This window comes from Brassica rapa, chromosome A06, assembly GCF_000309985.2.
Source record: "Brassica rapa cultivar Chiifu-401-42 chromosome A06, CAAS_Brap_v3.01, whole genome shotgun sequence".
In the NCBI taxonomy this organism is placed as follows: Eukaryota; Viridiplantae; Streptophyta; class Magnoliopsida; order Brassicales; family Brassicaceae; genus Brassica; species Brassica rapa.
Genome location: NC_024800.2, coordinates 1,087,668 through 1,103,006, shown reverse-complemented (window position 1 = coordinate 1,103,006; position 15,339 = coordinate 1,087,668). Strand labels below are relative to the sequence as shown.

The following is a 15,339-nucleotide window of genomic DNA, read 5'->3' as shown; positions in this document are numbered from 1 at the left end:
TAGCATAAATTTTTAATGTTTGTAAAAATAAAATATATTAATTTATCAGTTTAAAATAATTTTATCATATTTAGTTAAATAAAATGTTTTATTATAAAATGATAGATATAACTATAAAATAGTAAAATTTGATATAATTTTTTTCATTTATAAAAGATAACTGAGTATATATATACTAATGTATAATAACATTAATTTCATTACTAATTACAAAATTAGTGAAACTATTTATATACAATTTTTGATAATTAAGATATTTTTATAATGTTTTTCAAACATTTGTTAAAAAAATATATTTATATTTATATTTTAAATAAAAAGATATCAAATTATATTATGATTTAAGTAGTTAAAAGATTATATATTAGCATTAAGGAAATACATTTAATAAAAAAATTTAAATGATGATCGAAATAAAAATATCGCACATGAATCAATGTGAGTTTGTTAACCAATCCAGGTTTTTAGGAGTCGATGTTATATTAGGAATGATATATTATTAATTCATATTATTAGTAATAAATGAATGATAATTGATTTCTAGCAAGGGTCCATTTTAAAAAAAAAATCACACATGAATCAAGGTTGTGACTTCTGTTTTAATATATAAGATGTAACGCTGAAATTAAAAAAAAACGTTGAGCATCTTGATGGTTATAACCATTTAGAGTATTATTGTTTTTAGCATAAATTTAGACTGTAGGGTGTTAGAATAATAGTCTTGAATGCACATAATAATTCCATCGTTTTACTTTAATTGTTGTTTTAGAGTTAAAATATTGTTTCATTTTAAATGTTATTTTTTATTTTGGATGCAAAATTTATTAATAATATTATACAGTTTAATGGTTAAAATATGATTACATGTATAAGTAACAGAACCCTCCCTGCCTAGGGCATCATTTTATGCAAATTTACATATAAAGCATATTTTACAAAGTTGGTCTATTGATAACTATTTTCTAAGGTCTTAAACTTAAATCCAAACTATTACTAGTATTCTTAAGATCCTTTTTTATACAATCATAACTTAATTGTAAAAACGATTAACTACAACTATGTCTACATTTCTTTTTAATATATATATATATATATATATATATATATATATATATATATATATTAATAATCTTTTAAGCTAGGTAAATTTGTTTGAGTCGGCTTGTAATACAAACTGTTATCCCATTCTGATTGATTTATAAAATTATTTGTTTGAGTCGGCTTGTTTTTCGATTTAAATAAACACAATTAAGAGGAAAATAATTAAAAGACTTTTCTTTGTTCACTGTTCTGCTCAATGCGACTTAACTTCGAGTGTAATCGTCTCTCTCTCGATCTCGATCTCGATCTATGTCATTGATGCAAGCTTTTCACCAAATCGAACATTGCAGAAGAACAAAGAGTTCTTCCTCGCTTTCATACCCTTACTCAAAGTTTACATCTTTGTCCTAAAATCAACTTGTCGGAACTCGCAAAGTTCCCGTCTTTTTTTTTTCCCCTTTTCCTTCCGACCAAAGACTTCTTCTTCTTCTTCCTCTGTTAATGTCACTATGAAAACACTAAATCTCCTTCCTTTGATCTTCTTCTCCTCTCTTCTCCCCTCTTCCCCAGTAACCCTCGCTGCCTTCTCGGAGTTAGGCTACTCAACCGTGTACGCCGACTCCACACCGGCATCATTCGGCGAGTACCGCGACGACCAACCCTCCCCGAAGATCAGCTACGATCGGCTCATCGAGGTCCGAAGAAACTGCAAATCAGTCTTATCCTCCGCCTCCGAGCTAAACATCGACTCAATCTCCCGAGATCTCCGCAAAGCCAAGAAAAGCCTCTCCTTCCGCAACGGAGACTGGTCGCAACCCCCCGGCGGCGACTCTCCGATCCTCCCCTTCCGCTCAACCAACTCATCAACAAAGCCTCTGAACCTCGTCTCCTTCCGCGTCACGGATCTAGATCTCCCGCACCGAACCAAACGTTACGTCGGCGTCAACGGCGTCCTCCTCTTAGCCATCTCAACGTTCGGCGATCTAGCCTCGAGAGGAGCGCGCGAGTTCGAGCTCTGGCCGAGTCACACTCAGCTTAAAATCAACTTCCAAGGAGTCTACGTTGAGAACGATAACGACCAAGAACGTGTCTTGTGTATGCTCGGGGAGACAATGCTCCCTTCCCGCGACGCTGAGTCTCCTTCTGACCCGTGGAAATGGGTTAAGGACCACGAGGCTCCTCCCCTTCTCCAAGATGATCAGATCCGACTCATTCTTCGTTACCCGAAAGCCTTCACGTTGACCACAAGGGTGATCCAAGGAGAGGTCAAGAGTCTTAACCAGAAACCAAACTTAAAGTTCTTCGACAAGATCAGTATCTCCTCTCAGTTAAGTAACTCAGCTCAATACAGTTTCGTCTCCGACGAGTTAGTATCAAAGGCTTGTGATAAAAACATAACCATTAGTACTATTACTGGAATTGATGTCTATAAAGGGAAAGGCTTTTGCAATCTTCTCCAAAGAGTTAGTTACAACGCGCCTTTCACCGTCCTACCTAACTGGAAATGCAACGGCACCGACGAGTTCTGCAGGAAGTTAGGTCCGTTCGCGTCTGATGGAGACATCAAATCAACGGACGGTGGATTTAAAGACGTGAGCCTTTATATGCAAAACATACATTGTCAAGAAACTGCAGCTAAGTCTGACGCCAATGCTGTGACCAAAGTCTCTGCAGTGTTCCGCGCGGTTCACCCTAGTGAGAATCTTTACCTCTCCGGGAGGAGATCAGGGCTTGACAACATGACTGTTACAGCCGAAGGGGTTTGGAAGCCGTCGAGCGGGCAGTTATGTATGGTTGCTTGTAGGCGCGGGGAGGCAGACGGTTGCAATACTCGTGTTTGTTTGTATATTCCTACGACGTTTTCGATACGGCAGAGGAGTATACTCGTGGGGACGTTCTCTTGTCTCAACGCGGAGAAGAATCAGACTCAGTCTTTCTCTGCTTTATCGTTTGAGAAGTTAGTGGATCCTGTGGATATGCAGAACTACTTCCAGTCTTCTTCCGTCACACATCCGTTTTACAGTTACTCGAAGACGGACGAAGCTGGGAGCATCCTGGAGAGGAACCAGGAGTTCTCTTTCGCGACGATAATCAAGAAGTCGGTGATGAAGTTTCCGAAGCTGGAAGACTCTGAGGACTCTCTTTCGAGTTTGTCTCTTCTTGCTGAGGATCTGACTTTCCATACACCTGCCTTCACCGAGAAGAAGACATTGATGATGAACTTCGGGATGGATGTTCTCTCTCTTGGTCCGTTGTTCGGACTCTTCTGGAGGAGTTCTAATGCCTCCATCGACGAGCAGACAACTCCTTACAAGACAAAAGATCAGTACACTGAGAAGCAGCTTCTTCTGAATGTTTCAGCTCAAATCTCACTCACAAGTGGTAACTTCTCTAAGATCTTTTTGGAAGGTCTGTACGACGAGCATACGGGTAGAATGTACCTTGTGGGATGCAGAGACGTGAGAGCCTCATGGGAAGTCTTGTCCGCGAGTGGTGATCTTGAATCCGGGCTAGACTGTTTGATGGACGTGGTGGTTTCTTATCCTCCCATTAAGTCGAGATGGTTAGCTGATCCAACAGCTAAGGTTTCGATATCCAGCAGAAGGCCGGACGATGATCCTCTCTACTTCAAGCCGTTGAAGCTTAAGACAACGCCTATCTTTTACAGAAGGCAGCGTGAAGACATTCTCTCGCGTGCTGGCGTTGAAGGGATCCTCAGGGTTCTCACGTTGACCTTCTCTATTGGTTGCATCACAAGCCAGCTCTTTTACTTCGGAACCAGTACAGATTCTGTTCCTTTTGTTTCGCTTGTGATGCTTGGAGTTCAAGCTATTGGTTACAGCTTGCCGTTGATCACTGGCGCAGAAGCTCTCTTTAAAAGAAAAGCATCAGCTTCAGGGACGGCTTATGAAAAGCCGTCGTATGATCTACAGAGGAGTCAGTGGTTTAATGTGATTGACTACACTGTGAAGCTCCTCGTGATGGTTTGCTTTCTACTAACGCTAAGGCTTTGTCAGAAAGTGTGGAAGTCTCGTGTCAGGCTCCTCACTAGAACAACGCCTCAAGAACCGCATAAAGTCCCAAGTGATAGGCGCGTGCTTCTCGTTTCCTTGTTCTTACACGCGCTAGGTTACATACTTGCTTTGGTTCTTCATCCAGCGAGGACAGAGAGGTTTACTCAAGTGTACGGAAGCTACACGCCTGGTGCTACAAACTGGTGGCAAACCGAAACAGAGGAGTACATTGGTTTGGTTCAGGACTTCTTCTTGCTCCCTCAGGTGATTGCTAACTTTATTTGGCAGATTGATTCAAAGCAGCCGTTGAGGAAGCTGTATTACTTGGGGATCACGCTAGTGAGGCTTTTCCCTCACGTCTATGACTACATCGTTGGCTCTGTTCCTGATCCTTACTTCATTGGAGAAGAACACGAGTTTGTTAACCCGAATCTCGATTTCTTCTCCAAGTTTGGGGATGTTGCTATACCCGTTACCGCGGTTCTGCTTGCAGTTGTTGTGTTTGTTCAGCAGAGATGGGACTATGACAAGCTTTCTCAGGCTTTAAGCTTTGGTCGGTTTAGGATTCTCCCTTCTAGATCTGTTAAGTACGAGAGAGTAATGTCTGAATCAGAGATGGTTTCTAGAGTCTCTGTCAATGGAAACCACAGTGATGAAGAATGAGTTGTTTTCTTCTTCTTGATGTTGTTGTGCTAATATTGATGTCTTGATTACATACCAAGAAATGGAACATGTCCTTGTGTTACCATGTAACTACTGTTCTGAAATGTAAGATGTTGAAAAAGATTTTTGATGTTTCAATATGTAAATGTTTTCATATTTTATGAATCTTTATTAGAAACTGTATTACTAATTATATTTTATAGTCTATTTTATAATTAATTTAAGTATTATTTAATTTATAGTTTTAATGATGTTTATAAAATAAAATATATAATTTTTGAATATGTGGTTTTACTTTTACATAAAACATCTTATATTTTGGAGCCAAGGAGTATATGTTTTTCCCCCTGAAATTACACTTATTTTTCTCTTATTAGATAGATTATTGCATTTCACATATATGAAGCTTTAGATAGTTGGATACATAAGTGATTCAAATACCACAATAGGCTTTGATAGGACACACTGATTTGTAACCTATGTCAGTACGGTAAAATCGAAGTAGACCAATATGATCAAAGGGCTTATACATAAGAGGATGTTGATGATCAATAAGCTCTTCTGGTACTTGAAGTGTTCCATTGTTGAATGAAAACATTCCAAGAGAGTATCTGTCTGTATCACCGCTCACTAGAACTTGGTGTCTTGGAGACCAAACCCTATCATTGCTCCATGCCTAAAAGTATATACACTTTAGTTCGTTCAATCGATGTTTATGGACTATACATTTGTAAAATTGTATTATATAACCTAACTTTACCATCAAGGCATCGCCAGCAACGATCATGAAGAGTGAAGGTGATGATAGATTGATATTGATCCTCTCTCCTTCTCTAGTTTCCATTTCGAGACCATTGACTTGATTCTGGTGAAGTATTGTTGTGAAGCTCTTGTCTGTATGTGTGACAAATCCTAAGTTAGATTTATCGTTGTTCGGTGCACTATTTTTCAGCACACGGAGAAGGTAAGTGGTTGATTCAATGTATGGTTTGTAGTGTTTCTCGACGTTATAGCTTTCAAAAACCATCCGTGTCACCATTTGATCAAGCTTGGCTGCAAACTCCGCATACTTGTGCACACATTCACTAGCACAAGCCAAGTTTAAGAATATTAAAAAAAAGTAATAGTTTAGAATTCAAACTTGATAGATCTTTCTATACATATACCTGAAGTGTTTGTTTCCTTGTGGCCACATCAAACCGGTGAAGCTTCTGGTTGCTTCTAAAGAAGTGGCATTATCAATACCAAGACTTTCATGAAGAGGAAGAGCTGGAATCTGACCAACATAGCCATTTAAAGGCTTATCGTATTTGTTCCTCATTTTGGTTTGAGTTGGGAGATCAAACAACTCGACCAAAGAACCAAAGACTTGGTCAAGAAGATCTAAAGGAGTCTTGTCTTGAAGATCTATGATGAAACATCCATACTCTTCAAGGGCTTGTCTTATGTTCTTGCTAGTTGATTTCCAATACTTTGTGCCTGGTTTCAGATCTTCTCTTGAGAAATCTAAGGTAGGGATCTTAGAAGACATTTTATTTGTTCTATTTTTTCAAGATTTAGGTGTGTTTTCTCATGGATCATATCTTATGAATATATATAATGTCAAACAACTATATATGGAATATCCTCTAAGATGAAAATGGATTTTGGATGTTCATTACAAGACAAATGTTGAAGGGATCTTACTTCTTAGTTTTCAATTATTCGTTTAGAGTATAAACAAAACATCACTATATTGATACCAATATAGTATTAGTCAGCGGAACCTATGGACCACATAGTTAGTCACCAAAATCTGTGACCATGTTATATATTAATACTTTCTTGTCATCAAAATTGTTGGACCACGTTGTATATTAGTATTCATCACACTTGGTGGACCACAATATAAAAATATAATATCCAATTCGATTTTGGTTTTATTTCGGTTCACATTTTCCAAAATTTCGGTTTTAGATATAGCATGGAACAATCTGGTTAGGTTTGGTTTTATGTTAGATTTGCGTTTTGATCAAAGGCCTTCATATTTTTTTATGAAAATTAAACTAGGGTTCGACTTTTTGGTATAATTTTACCTTTATGATTATGATTTGTTTGGGGTGTAGTTCTTTTTTTCTTTTTTTTTTTTTTTTTTTTTTTTTATTCCAATTATTATAAAAAAACAAGAAAGAGCTACAACTTTACACCTATAAGGCGCCCACAAACCGGGATAAAACTTTCAAAACCTTAACTATACAAAGAAAGAAAAAGAACTGCTGAACTACCTCGACTCTTTTTCACTTTTTCACCGCTTCAACTCTCCACCAAACTTCAAAATTCAACAATACCTCACCTTCTTCTTCTTCTACTTCTTCTTTCTTCCCCTGCTAGAAAACGTTAAACCAAGTACCTAATAAGGTAGTATCAGTCCTCCTAGAGTTGCTAGCTCTTGACAAGGGATCCAAACGGGCTTGTATGATTTGCTTCATCTCAAGAATCACGGCTTGGGCTGGTCGGAAAGCTTGATTATGAATTCGAACATTTCTCTCCTTCCAAATACTATACAAGGCTGCCTGGAACACAAGCTTTACGATCAGCTTCACAAACTCATCAGGCGAAGGGTTTCTAAGCCATCTAAGTCCATCTTCAAACAAAGCAGGAGGGTGGAGATTCAATCTTGAGCAAAAAAATGTCCACACCTCGGTACTATAAGGGCAATCAAAGAAGAGGTGTTGCCTCGTCTCATCCGCCGCATTGCATAAAATGCAAGTTGCCGGCACTTGCAGACCCCAACTCCGCATTCTATCTCTCGTTCCCAGCCTGTTGCGAGCAATCACCCAAGTAATAAAAGCATGTTTCGTTATCCTCCCTTGAAACCAAACTTGGCGGTGCCAAAAAACTGTTTCCCCCTGTGGGTGCAAAGCTTCCCAAGTAAACGCAGTAGAGAAGGTACAAGAAGCTACTCTGTTCCCTGGTTTCCAGAGATAAATGTCTTCCGCTTCTGAATTAAGTATAGGGGCAGCTTCAGGTAAACACTCCCGTAGCATAGTAATGAGTCTGTTTCTGCTACGGCTTCTTCTAACCCACCAATCACCATCTCTCAATGCTTCCGCTACAACTGCATCCACATGTAGTCCAGTAACCCCTGGTCCTCTAGGACCAGTGAGATCAATCAAAGGACCTAGAGACGTCCAGTTATCATGCCAGAAACGAGCAGTGGAACCATTACCAACCTCGCATATTACCATAGGGCGAGCAATATGCCGCAGGTTGCAAAGGCTCTTCCAAATCCAGCTATCACGCCTCTGTGGTTGAATATCCCAAAAATTCCTATCTGCAATCAAATGCCTTTTAACCCAAGAAACCCACAAAGAGCCACCTGCTGCGAAAATCAACCATATCAATTTTAGCCCGAGCACACGGTTCCAATCCTCCAACCTCCTTAACCCTAGTCCACCCTCCTCCTTGGGAGTGCATACTGATATCCAAGACACTTTCACTCCTCTAGCAGTCGTCGGAGCTCCTCTCCAAAGAAAAGCATTACACATCTGCTCGAGTAAGTGTATGCATTCTTTAGGGATAATGAAGATCGATGCCCAAAAAGAAATGGTGGAGTAGATTACTGCTTGAATCAGTTGAAACCGACCAGCGAAAGATAGATGACGGACTGTCCAGGAGTTAAATCTGAGAAGAACCTTATCCAGCAAAGGTTGAAAATCACTCTTCTTCATTTTTTTTGCCGATAAAGGCACTCCCAAGTATCGAATGGGTAGTGCCCCTTGCTTAATCCCCAAGCGCTCTGCCATTTCCTGACATCTAGCCGAACATCCTCCATCCAACAGCAACTCAGTCTTCTCCTTATTAATTCTTAATCCCGAGACAACTTTGAACTCCTCCAGAATACTCATAATCCCGGCTAGAGACTCAGTTTGGGGTGTAGTTCTAATTTTCGAATATTGAAAAAAGATTTATATACCACTATATTTATCCATATTAAAAATCAATTCGGTTTCGGTTAGATTTTGTTCCAGTTTTTGGTTCGGTTCGTTTAATCAGGACTGGACCCCCTAATTATATCAAGTCATACTCATATGATTTTTTTTACAACGAAAAAAGTCATATGATTATCTGTAAATAAATTGTTTAGAAATTCTATAAGTTGGTGCTGACAAATTCAAGAAAGATCACATTAGAAACATAGCATCCAAATGGGATCATCCGTGAAGTCTTCTTCTAAAGTTCCAGTTCTTGATCTCACGAGCCGACAGGACTTGAACCCAAACACGTCCACGTGGCGTTCCATTTCTAGAGAAGCCTGTGAAGCCTTGGAGGAATACGGCTGTTTCGTGGCCTTGTACGACGGAGTAACGCAGGAGCTAGATGATTCAATCTTCGCTGCTGCTGAGGAACTGTTCGATCTCCCAACTGACACAAAGAGGAAGAACGTGAACGAGAAGCCGTACCATGGCTACGTTGGTCAAATGCCTGTGATCCCTCTTCATGAAGGTCTTGGCATTGACTATGTTACAAACAAAGAAGAGGCTCAAAGATTCACTCATCTCATGTGGCCTCAAGGAAACCACCAGTTTTGGTATGTTTAGAGCTTGATTGTTTACGGTTAATGGTTTGGTTTTGGAAAGACCGACCCTGAAATTTTGGAGACAAATTATTTTTAGTAAAACAGTTAATAAAACAAATTGTAACCAATTTAAAAGACTTATCTATGTATGTTGATTTTAAAATATTTAGGAGTACTAAGTTAATATTTAACTTTGCTATATCCGACTCTGTGTTTTGGCTAACCGTGTCTTCCACTCTAGTTTAGTGTTTAGGTCATGTTTCCTTCAAATTTACTTTTTAAGTATATATATTGCTTTGTTTTTGAAACTCTAACTCAATAGTTTTGAAGCAGAACCATTTTTATTTGTATGAACTTGAAACTTTGTAGCGAAACCGCTCACGGTTTCTCAAACGCGGTTGCGGAACTGGACCGACTAGTTGTGAGGATGATATTTGATAACTATGGCGTGGAGAAACATTATGATTCACATGTAGGATCAAAGACTTACCTACTCAAATTCCTCAAGTACTTGGCTCCACCAGAGTCTATCTCAATGGCAGCTTTTCCTCAGCACACAGACAAGACCTTCTTATCAATACTTCACCAAAATGGTGTGAATGGTTTAGAGGTGAAATCAAAGGACGGTGGATGGATTTCTCTTCATCTCCCACCGAAGTCATACGTTGTCATGGCTGGTGACATCTCTATGGTAACTGAAATAATATTCGATTTAATACTCCGATTGTTTTGAAGGCAACTTCTGCGTTTACGTTTGCATGAGGAAGTTTTGAAAAAATGAAAATAGAAACCATATTTTTGTAAGTATAAAATAGTGAAAGGTCTTCATATTAAGTTTTACAAAAGAAATGCACAAACTCCAAAGGCAAACTTAATGTTCTCCTTGCGTTTTCGTTTGTAATTAACAAAAGAGTTTTGCTTATATACTTAAAATTGTTATTTGATAAGGTTATCTTTGACAAAAGATATTTCATTTAAAAAAACCCAGTAAATATAACGTAAACAAACCAAACGAGACCAACCAGCACAAAATAGTTATTTACTTAATAACTTAATCGGTAATTATGATACAAACTCATGAATATTCATTATTGTTTATATGGTTAGGGTTGGAGCAATGACAGGATACGATCTTGTGAGCATAGAGTAACAATGGAAGGCGACAAGACAAGGTACACTTTAGGTCTTTTCTCTTTTATCAAGGGATTGGTTTCGGTCCCTGAGGAGCTTGTGGACGACGAACATCCTCTCATGTACAAGCCTTTTGATAATATCGCTCTCATAAACTTCTATGCAACCAAAGAAGGCCGTGAAGCGAAGTCAACTCTCAAAGCATATTGTTGTATCTAAAAGCAGCTTTACAGTCAGACGATTGATCAAGTTGCCAATATTTTACAAATCTAAATGCCATCTTATTGGTTCTCTCACTCTTCTCTACTATAATATGTTCAACCATCCATACTCTTCTAGTGCTGGTTGAATATTTTGCATGTTGATTTTCGTTGCTTTGTGCCAGGGTTCGAATTTTCTCTTGAAAGTCTTAAGTTCAGATCCATTTTAAGTTCATTTTCAGTAAGGGTCTTATGTATCATATCTTATGTGTATATAAATCTTCGATTAGTGAGAATGGAAAATTATAACAGATGAAAATAAGTTTTGTATGTTTACTGTAAGAATGTTTCAAATGGATCTTGGATCCGTGACCGTTTATAGTAACAACAAAACATTATACTGATTTTTTTTTGAAAAAGGGTTTTCATAAAAACATTATACTGATGTTATTAACTATTCATAATCATGGCCCTTGGACTGCATTATACTCATATTTTCTGAAATTCAATTTCTATATATACTTCAAGTTGAAAGGCCTCCAGTATATAAAAACAACAACCATAATGGAATCAAGTCTTTGAATGCTAAGGTCCCAGTTCTTGATCTCACAAGCCAACACCTGAAACCAAATGAGACAGAGAAGATTAATGTATCGAGAAGCCGTACGTTGGCAAGAGTAGACAGTGCACGTGTTCCCTCTTCTAGAAGGTCTTGCAATTGGCTATGTTACGAACAAAGAAGATGCTCAGAGCACATTGAATCATAGTTTCATCTGCGCGCTCAGGTTCCTCCGGCTTAGGCCATCAGCATTCGTCTATATAATCTAAAAGTTTTTCACAATAAAATAATACTAACCAATGAATTATTGACAAATGTTATGAGAATTCATTAAAAAAATTAGCAACTTGTGTTAAAGAAGAGGTTGTCCTTTTCTCTCTATTCCTATTATTTTTAGTTTATTTTTATTTGTATAAAACTCTTGAACAGACTTACCGATGAAAATGCTTTTAACCTCTCATTAGAAGTTGAAGACTTGAAGGTAATTAAGATTTTATAAAACTTACAAAAGCACAAGAAATATAAGAATATATCACAATTGGACTCACGAATTTGAGCCTCATAAGAGTAACTAAGCTGAAACTCACAGCTCATATAGAAATGACCATATATCAATGGATGATGAACATCCTCATATGTATAAGCCATTCGAGAGCATAGAGCATAGCTCTCATACAATTCTACGCAACCAAAGAAAGCCGTGAGACCACAAAGCATATTGAGGTATGTTAAAAGCATCTATACGGAGAAAAAATGATGCAAAGTGATAATGTTGAATCTGAATGGTATTCCATTGATCAAAATGATAATGTTTTATATATCTGAATGTTACTTGATTGGCTCCGTACATACAAAGTTTCATTTTCAACAAGGTAGGATAAAAAGTTCAGATCATTTATATATTATTTGAGCCAATCAAACCGTTCTAAAGTTGCAAATTACAGCAATAAGTGTCAAAATTACGATTTTTTCTACATTACAACGATTTAAAACAAAAAAAGTGTTGGCAGGGACCATAAATTTATAGTGAAACCTAAACATATGATAATATTTTTTAGACATCAAGTGGTCTTCAAAACCTTATATAAGAACACATAGAGACATATCTAAACACACAACAAGTTTCTAAAAGAAAAAGATGGTTAGTTTGGAAACCACTCCTGCCCTTCAGCTCCCGGTCATCGACTTCACAAGTCCAAACCTAAAACCAGGAACTGTAGAATGGGACTCAGTGAGAGGCGATGTCCGAAGAGCTTTAGAAGAGTATGGATGTTTTGAGGCCTTGTTCGACAAAGTTCCTGTCAAACTTCGAAAGGCGGTTTTCGATGTCTCTGAGGAGGCTTTTCAGCTACCTTTAGAGACCAAAAAGAGAGTTGTGTCAAAGAGAAAGTATAGAGGATATGTGGGTCAGATTCCATCTTTACCTCTTTTTGAAGTCATGGGTGTTGACTTTGCAGAAAATGAAGATAAAGTCAATGAGTTTACTCACAAGCTTTGGCCCCAAGGCAATGGAAGTTTCAGGTTTAGGTTCTTAAAACCTTTTATTCTCTTTCTTAATTTGAAAAACTCTAAAATCACTATGTTTCTGCAGTGAGGCGGTCATGTCATTCGCGGAGAAAGTGTCAGAACTGGACTTCATGACCAGGAGAATGATAATGGAGAGTTTTGGGGTCAATGAAAACTACATTGAGAAACATTTGAACTCGACCAAATGTCTTGTGAGAATGATGAAGTACCAAGGAGTTGAAGAAACAGAAGAAGAGTTAGGTATGGAGGCTCATACAGACAGAAACATGCTCACCATACTCTGCCAGAACGATGTAAAAGACGGACTTGAAGTCAGAACTAGTGATGATAAGCAATGGATCAAAGCCAATCCTTCTCAAGATTCTTCATTCATCGTTCTTGGAGGAGCCACACTACACGTAAGTTCAAAGATTCTTATTTTGATGTTTATGATGTAACGAGTATATGTTCAGGTGCTTCTTAATGGTCGGGTGCTAACTGGTGTTCACCGAGTGATGAGGATGGGAACTAACACAAGATTCTCAGCTGGACTGTTCTCGGTTCCGAAAACAGAGGATTTGATATATGCACCAGAGGAATTGGTTGATGCTGAGCATCCTCGCTTGTATAAGCCATTTGATTTTGAAGCATACTTTCAGTTCACCACTGAGGGACCCGGAAGGAGAGATGTAGCTGCACTCAGGGGTTATTGTGGCCTTTGAGAATACAATAATAACGTCTTTTCTTCAAAAATATAAATAAGAATAAGAAGAAACTTGTTTGATTTGCTGTTTAAAACTTTTTATGTAAACCCATCTCCACTGAAGGGCCATCGTTTTGGGCCCAATCTCTATTTTCAGCTTTTAATGAATTTACAGTGACAAAAAAAATGAAGATAAAATTTCATTGTGAAGACTAGGTTTAAGATCACATGAAGATATGGTAACCCTAGTTACTAATGTTTAATAGCGAACCCTAGCGGTCTCCAAAAGCTGATATAAGAAAACAAAGAGATAAAGATCTGAATTAGAACAAGCTTGTGACGCAAGAAATGATGAGTTTTGACACCAAACTTGCTCTTCATCTCCTAGTGGGAACTGTCGAGTGGGACTCAGTGAGAGGAAATGTCCGCAAAAGATCTAGAAGACTAAGGATGGTTTGTGGCCTTGTTCAGTAAAGCAGATATAGCTTCATGACCCGTAGAATGATAATGGAGAGCTTTAGGCTCGATGGAAACTACAATACTACATTAGAAACTGGTTTTGGTTTCGTATACATGCTTAAGTTACAAAGTATGCAATTTTTGATAGTACCGAAATTAAAATATGTTTAATAGGTATTTCTGAACGATCTGATGGTAACAAACACAAGGCACTCGGGAACCTTTCGCTGTTCTGAAAACAGAGGAATTAATCAATGGACCAGAGAAGATGTTGAAGGATACATTCAGTTCACCGCTGAGGAAGAAGCTGAAAAAAGGCGAGATCTACTATCTGCTCTCAAGGATCTGATTTTAAATTGTTTCCATGTAAAACCCATCTCCATCATAATAAATAATAAATTTCATGAATTGAGTTTTTGTTGTTTTGTTAGTCACTTGCGTGCACGTAACATAATCTTTTTGCACCAAACTATCCACTTGTGTTGTAATAAAAGGCTTTAATGTGTACAACACTATCCACGTGTTGTAATAAAAGACTTTTCAGGAGAAGGATAAAAATTATACAAAGATTAAAACAAATTTATTACAGAACAAAAGAAAAATAGCAAAGGTATTCTCAGAAAAAAAAAAAGTAAAGAATATGAAGAATAATATAAGTTCACATGCGAGAGATCCTGAAGGAGAGATCCAGTTTGTATCCTAAGATTATCTCCAACCTCACTCTATTTTTTTCCTTTAAAATAGAGTTTAGAATTACTTTATTTTAGAAGAAAAAATAGAATAAACCATTAGAAATGGTCTAAGCATTGTATATGTTATCATATAATCATGCGTGCATGTAACGTGTGTACCACACTATCTACTTGTTGTAACAAAAGGCTTTTTCAAGAGAACGATAAAAATAACACTACTGCACTATACAAAGATTAAAACGAATTTATTACAGAACAAAACAAAAAGCAAAGCTATTCTATTTTGAAGAATATGACCGATCTCACCTTGATAAACAACAATTTTTTTCCAGTCCTTCGGAGTATAAGGTGATTACCTTTGAAGAATACTATAAGTTCACCTGCAAGGGATCAAAGGAGTGCAAGGGATCAAAGGAGAGATCTATCTTGTTTCAGGACTTACTGTAGTCTCATGAAATAAGAAAACTTCTCTCTGTTTTGACTCTTGAGTTGTGTTTAGAGCATGTTTAATGGATTTTCTTAGGCTGGAGTTCTTATCGGAATATAAAAACCGGTTTTTAACTTTTAAAAATTAAGAGACGGGTTTTTATATTTCGGTAAGAACCCCCTCCCATTAAACATGCTCTTACGTATGTTCTCTAGTAGGATATAGTTGTGTCATAGCTTGAGAAGATTCTCTAAATCAAATCAATGAGCTGAAAATATTCAGTGTTTTCAGAATATATTAAAACAAAGTTCATACCAGATGTGATAGTGATGTTTTGTCTTCAATTGCCTCTGAAATAATTGACTTCAGGGTCATAAAATTCTTTC

General features: G+C 37.5%; 4 protein-coding genes across 4 annotated transcripts; 3 read left to right on the top strand and 1 right to left on the bottom strand.

The window, feature by feature from the left end:
- Positions 1 to 1,216: 1,216 nt before the first annotated feature.
- On the top strand, positions 1,217 to 4,901 carry LOC103871187. The gene has a single exon (XM_009149415.3). It carries the CDS (start codon positions 1,551 to 1,553, stop codon positions 4,716 to 4,718), a length of 3,168 nt encoding a protein of 1,055 aa, XP_009147663.1. The 5' UTR covers positions 1,217 to 1,550; the 3' UTR covers positions 4,719 to 4,901.
- Positions 4,746 to 7,027, bottom strand: LOC103871186 (2-oxoglutarate-dependent dioxygenase AOP3). Its single transcript, XM_009149413.3, has 3 exons — positions 5,885 to 7,027; positions 5,479 to 5,803; positions 4,746 to 5,394 (listed from the first exon to the last, which is right to left on the bottom strand). The coding sequence occupies exons 1-3, from the start codon at positions 6,247 to 6,249 to the stop codon at positions 5,152 to 5,154; spliced, it is 933 nt and encodes a 310-aa protein (XP_009147661.1). The 5' UTR covers positions 6,250 to 7,027; the 3' UTR covers positions 4,746 to 5,151.
- A 1,825-nt stretch (positions 7,028 to 8,852) lies between these two features.
- On the top strand, positions 8,853 to 12,053 carry LOC103871183 (probable 2-oxoglutarate-dependent dioxygenase AOP1). The gene is made up of 3 exons (XM_009149412.3): positions 8,853 to 9,288; positions 9,646 to 9,967; positions 10,384 to 12,053. The coding sequence occupies exons 1-3, from the start codon at positions 8,906 to 8,908 to the stop codon at positions 10,624 to 10,626; spliced, it is 948 nt and encodes a 315-aa protein (XP_009147660.1). The 5' UTR covers positions 8,853 to 8,905; the 3' UTR covers positions 10,627 to 12,053.
- Positions 12,054 to 12,248: 195 nt separating this feature from the next.
- On the top strand, positions 12,249 to 14,465 carry LOC103871182 (probable 2-oxoglutarate-dependent dioxygenase AOP1). The gene is made up of 3 exons (XM_009149411.3): positions 12,249 to 12,687; positions 12,758 to 13,091; positions 13,146 to 14,465. The coding sequence occupies exons 1-3, from the start codon at positions 12,305 to 12,307 to the stop codon at positions 13,392 to 13,394; spliced, it is 966 nt and encodes a 321-aa protein (XP_009147659.1). The 5' UTR covers positions 12,249 to 12,304; the 3' UTR covers positions 13,395 to 14,465.
- Positions 14,466 to 15,339: the final 874 nt, after the last annotated feature.

Bases quoted from the DNA above. Each gene is read 5' to 3' on its own strand.
- LOC103871186 (XM_009149413.3), bottom strand. From the start codon at position 6,249: ATGTCTTCTAAGATCCCTACCTTAGATTTCTCAAGAGAAGATCTGAAA. The intron at 5,804-5,884 runs GTATATGTATAG...GGCTTGTGCTAG, and splicing joins CAAGGAAACAAACACTTCAG to TGAATGTGTGCACAAGTATG. The intron at 5,395-5,478 runs GTAAAGTTAGGT...ATATACTTTTAG, and splicing joins TTGCTGGCGATGCCTTGATG to GCATGGAGCAATGATAGGGT.
- LOC103871182 (XM_009149411.3), top strand. From the start codon at position 12,305: ATGGTTAGTTTGGAAACCACTCCTGCCCTTCAGCTCCCGGTCATCGAC. The intron at 12,688-12,757 runs GTTTAGGTTCTT...ATGTTTCTGCAG, and splicing joins CAAGGCAATGGAAGTTTCAG to TGAGGCGGTCATGTCATTCG. The intron at 13,092-13,145 runs GTAAGTTCAAAG...GTATATGTTCAG, and splicing joins TTGGAGGAGCCACACTACAC to GTGCTTCTTAATGGTCGGGT.
- LOC103871183 (XM_009149412.3), top strand. From the start codon at position 8,906: ATGGGATCATCCGTGAAGTCTTCTTCTAAAGTTCCAGTTCTTGATCTC. The intron at 9,289-9,645 runs GTATGTTTAGAG...GAAACTTTGTAG, and splicing joins CAAGGAAACCACCAGTTTTG to CGAAACCGCTCACGGTTTCT. The intron at 9,968-10,383 runs GTAACTGAAATA...TTATATGGTTAG, and splicing joins TGGCTGGTGACATCTCTATG to GGTTGGAGCAATGACAGGAT.
- LOC103871187 (XM_009149415.3), top strand. From the start codon at position 1,551: ATGAAAACACTAAATCTCCTTCCTTTGATCTTCTTCTCCTCTCTTCTC.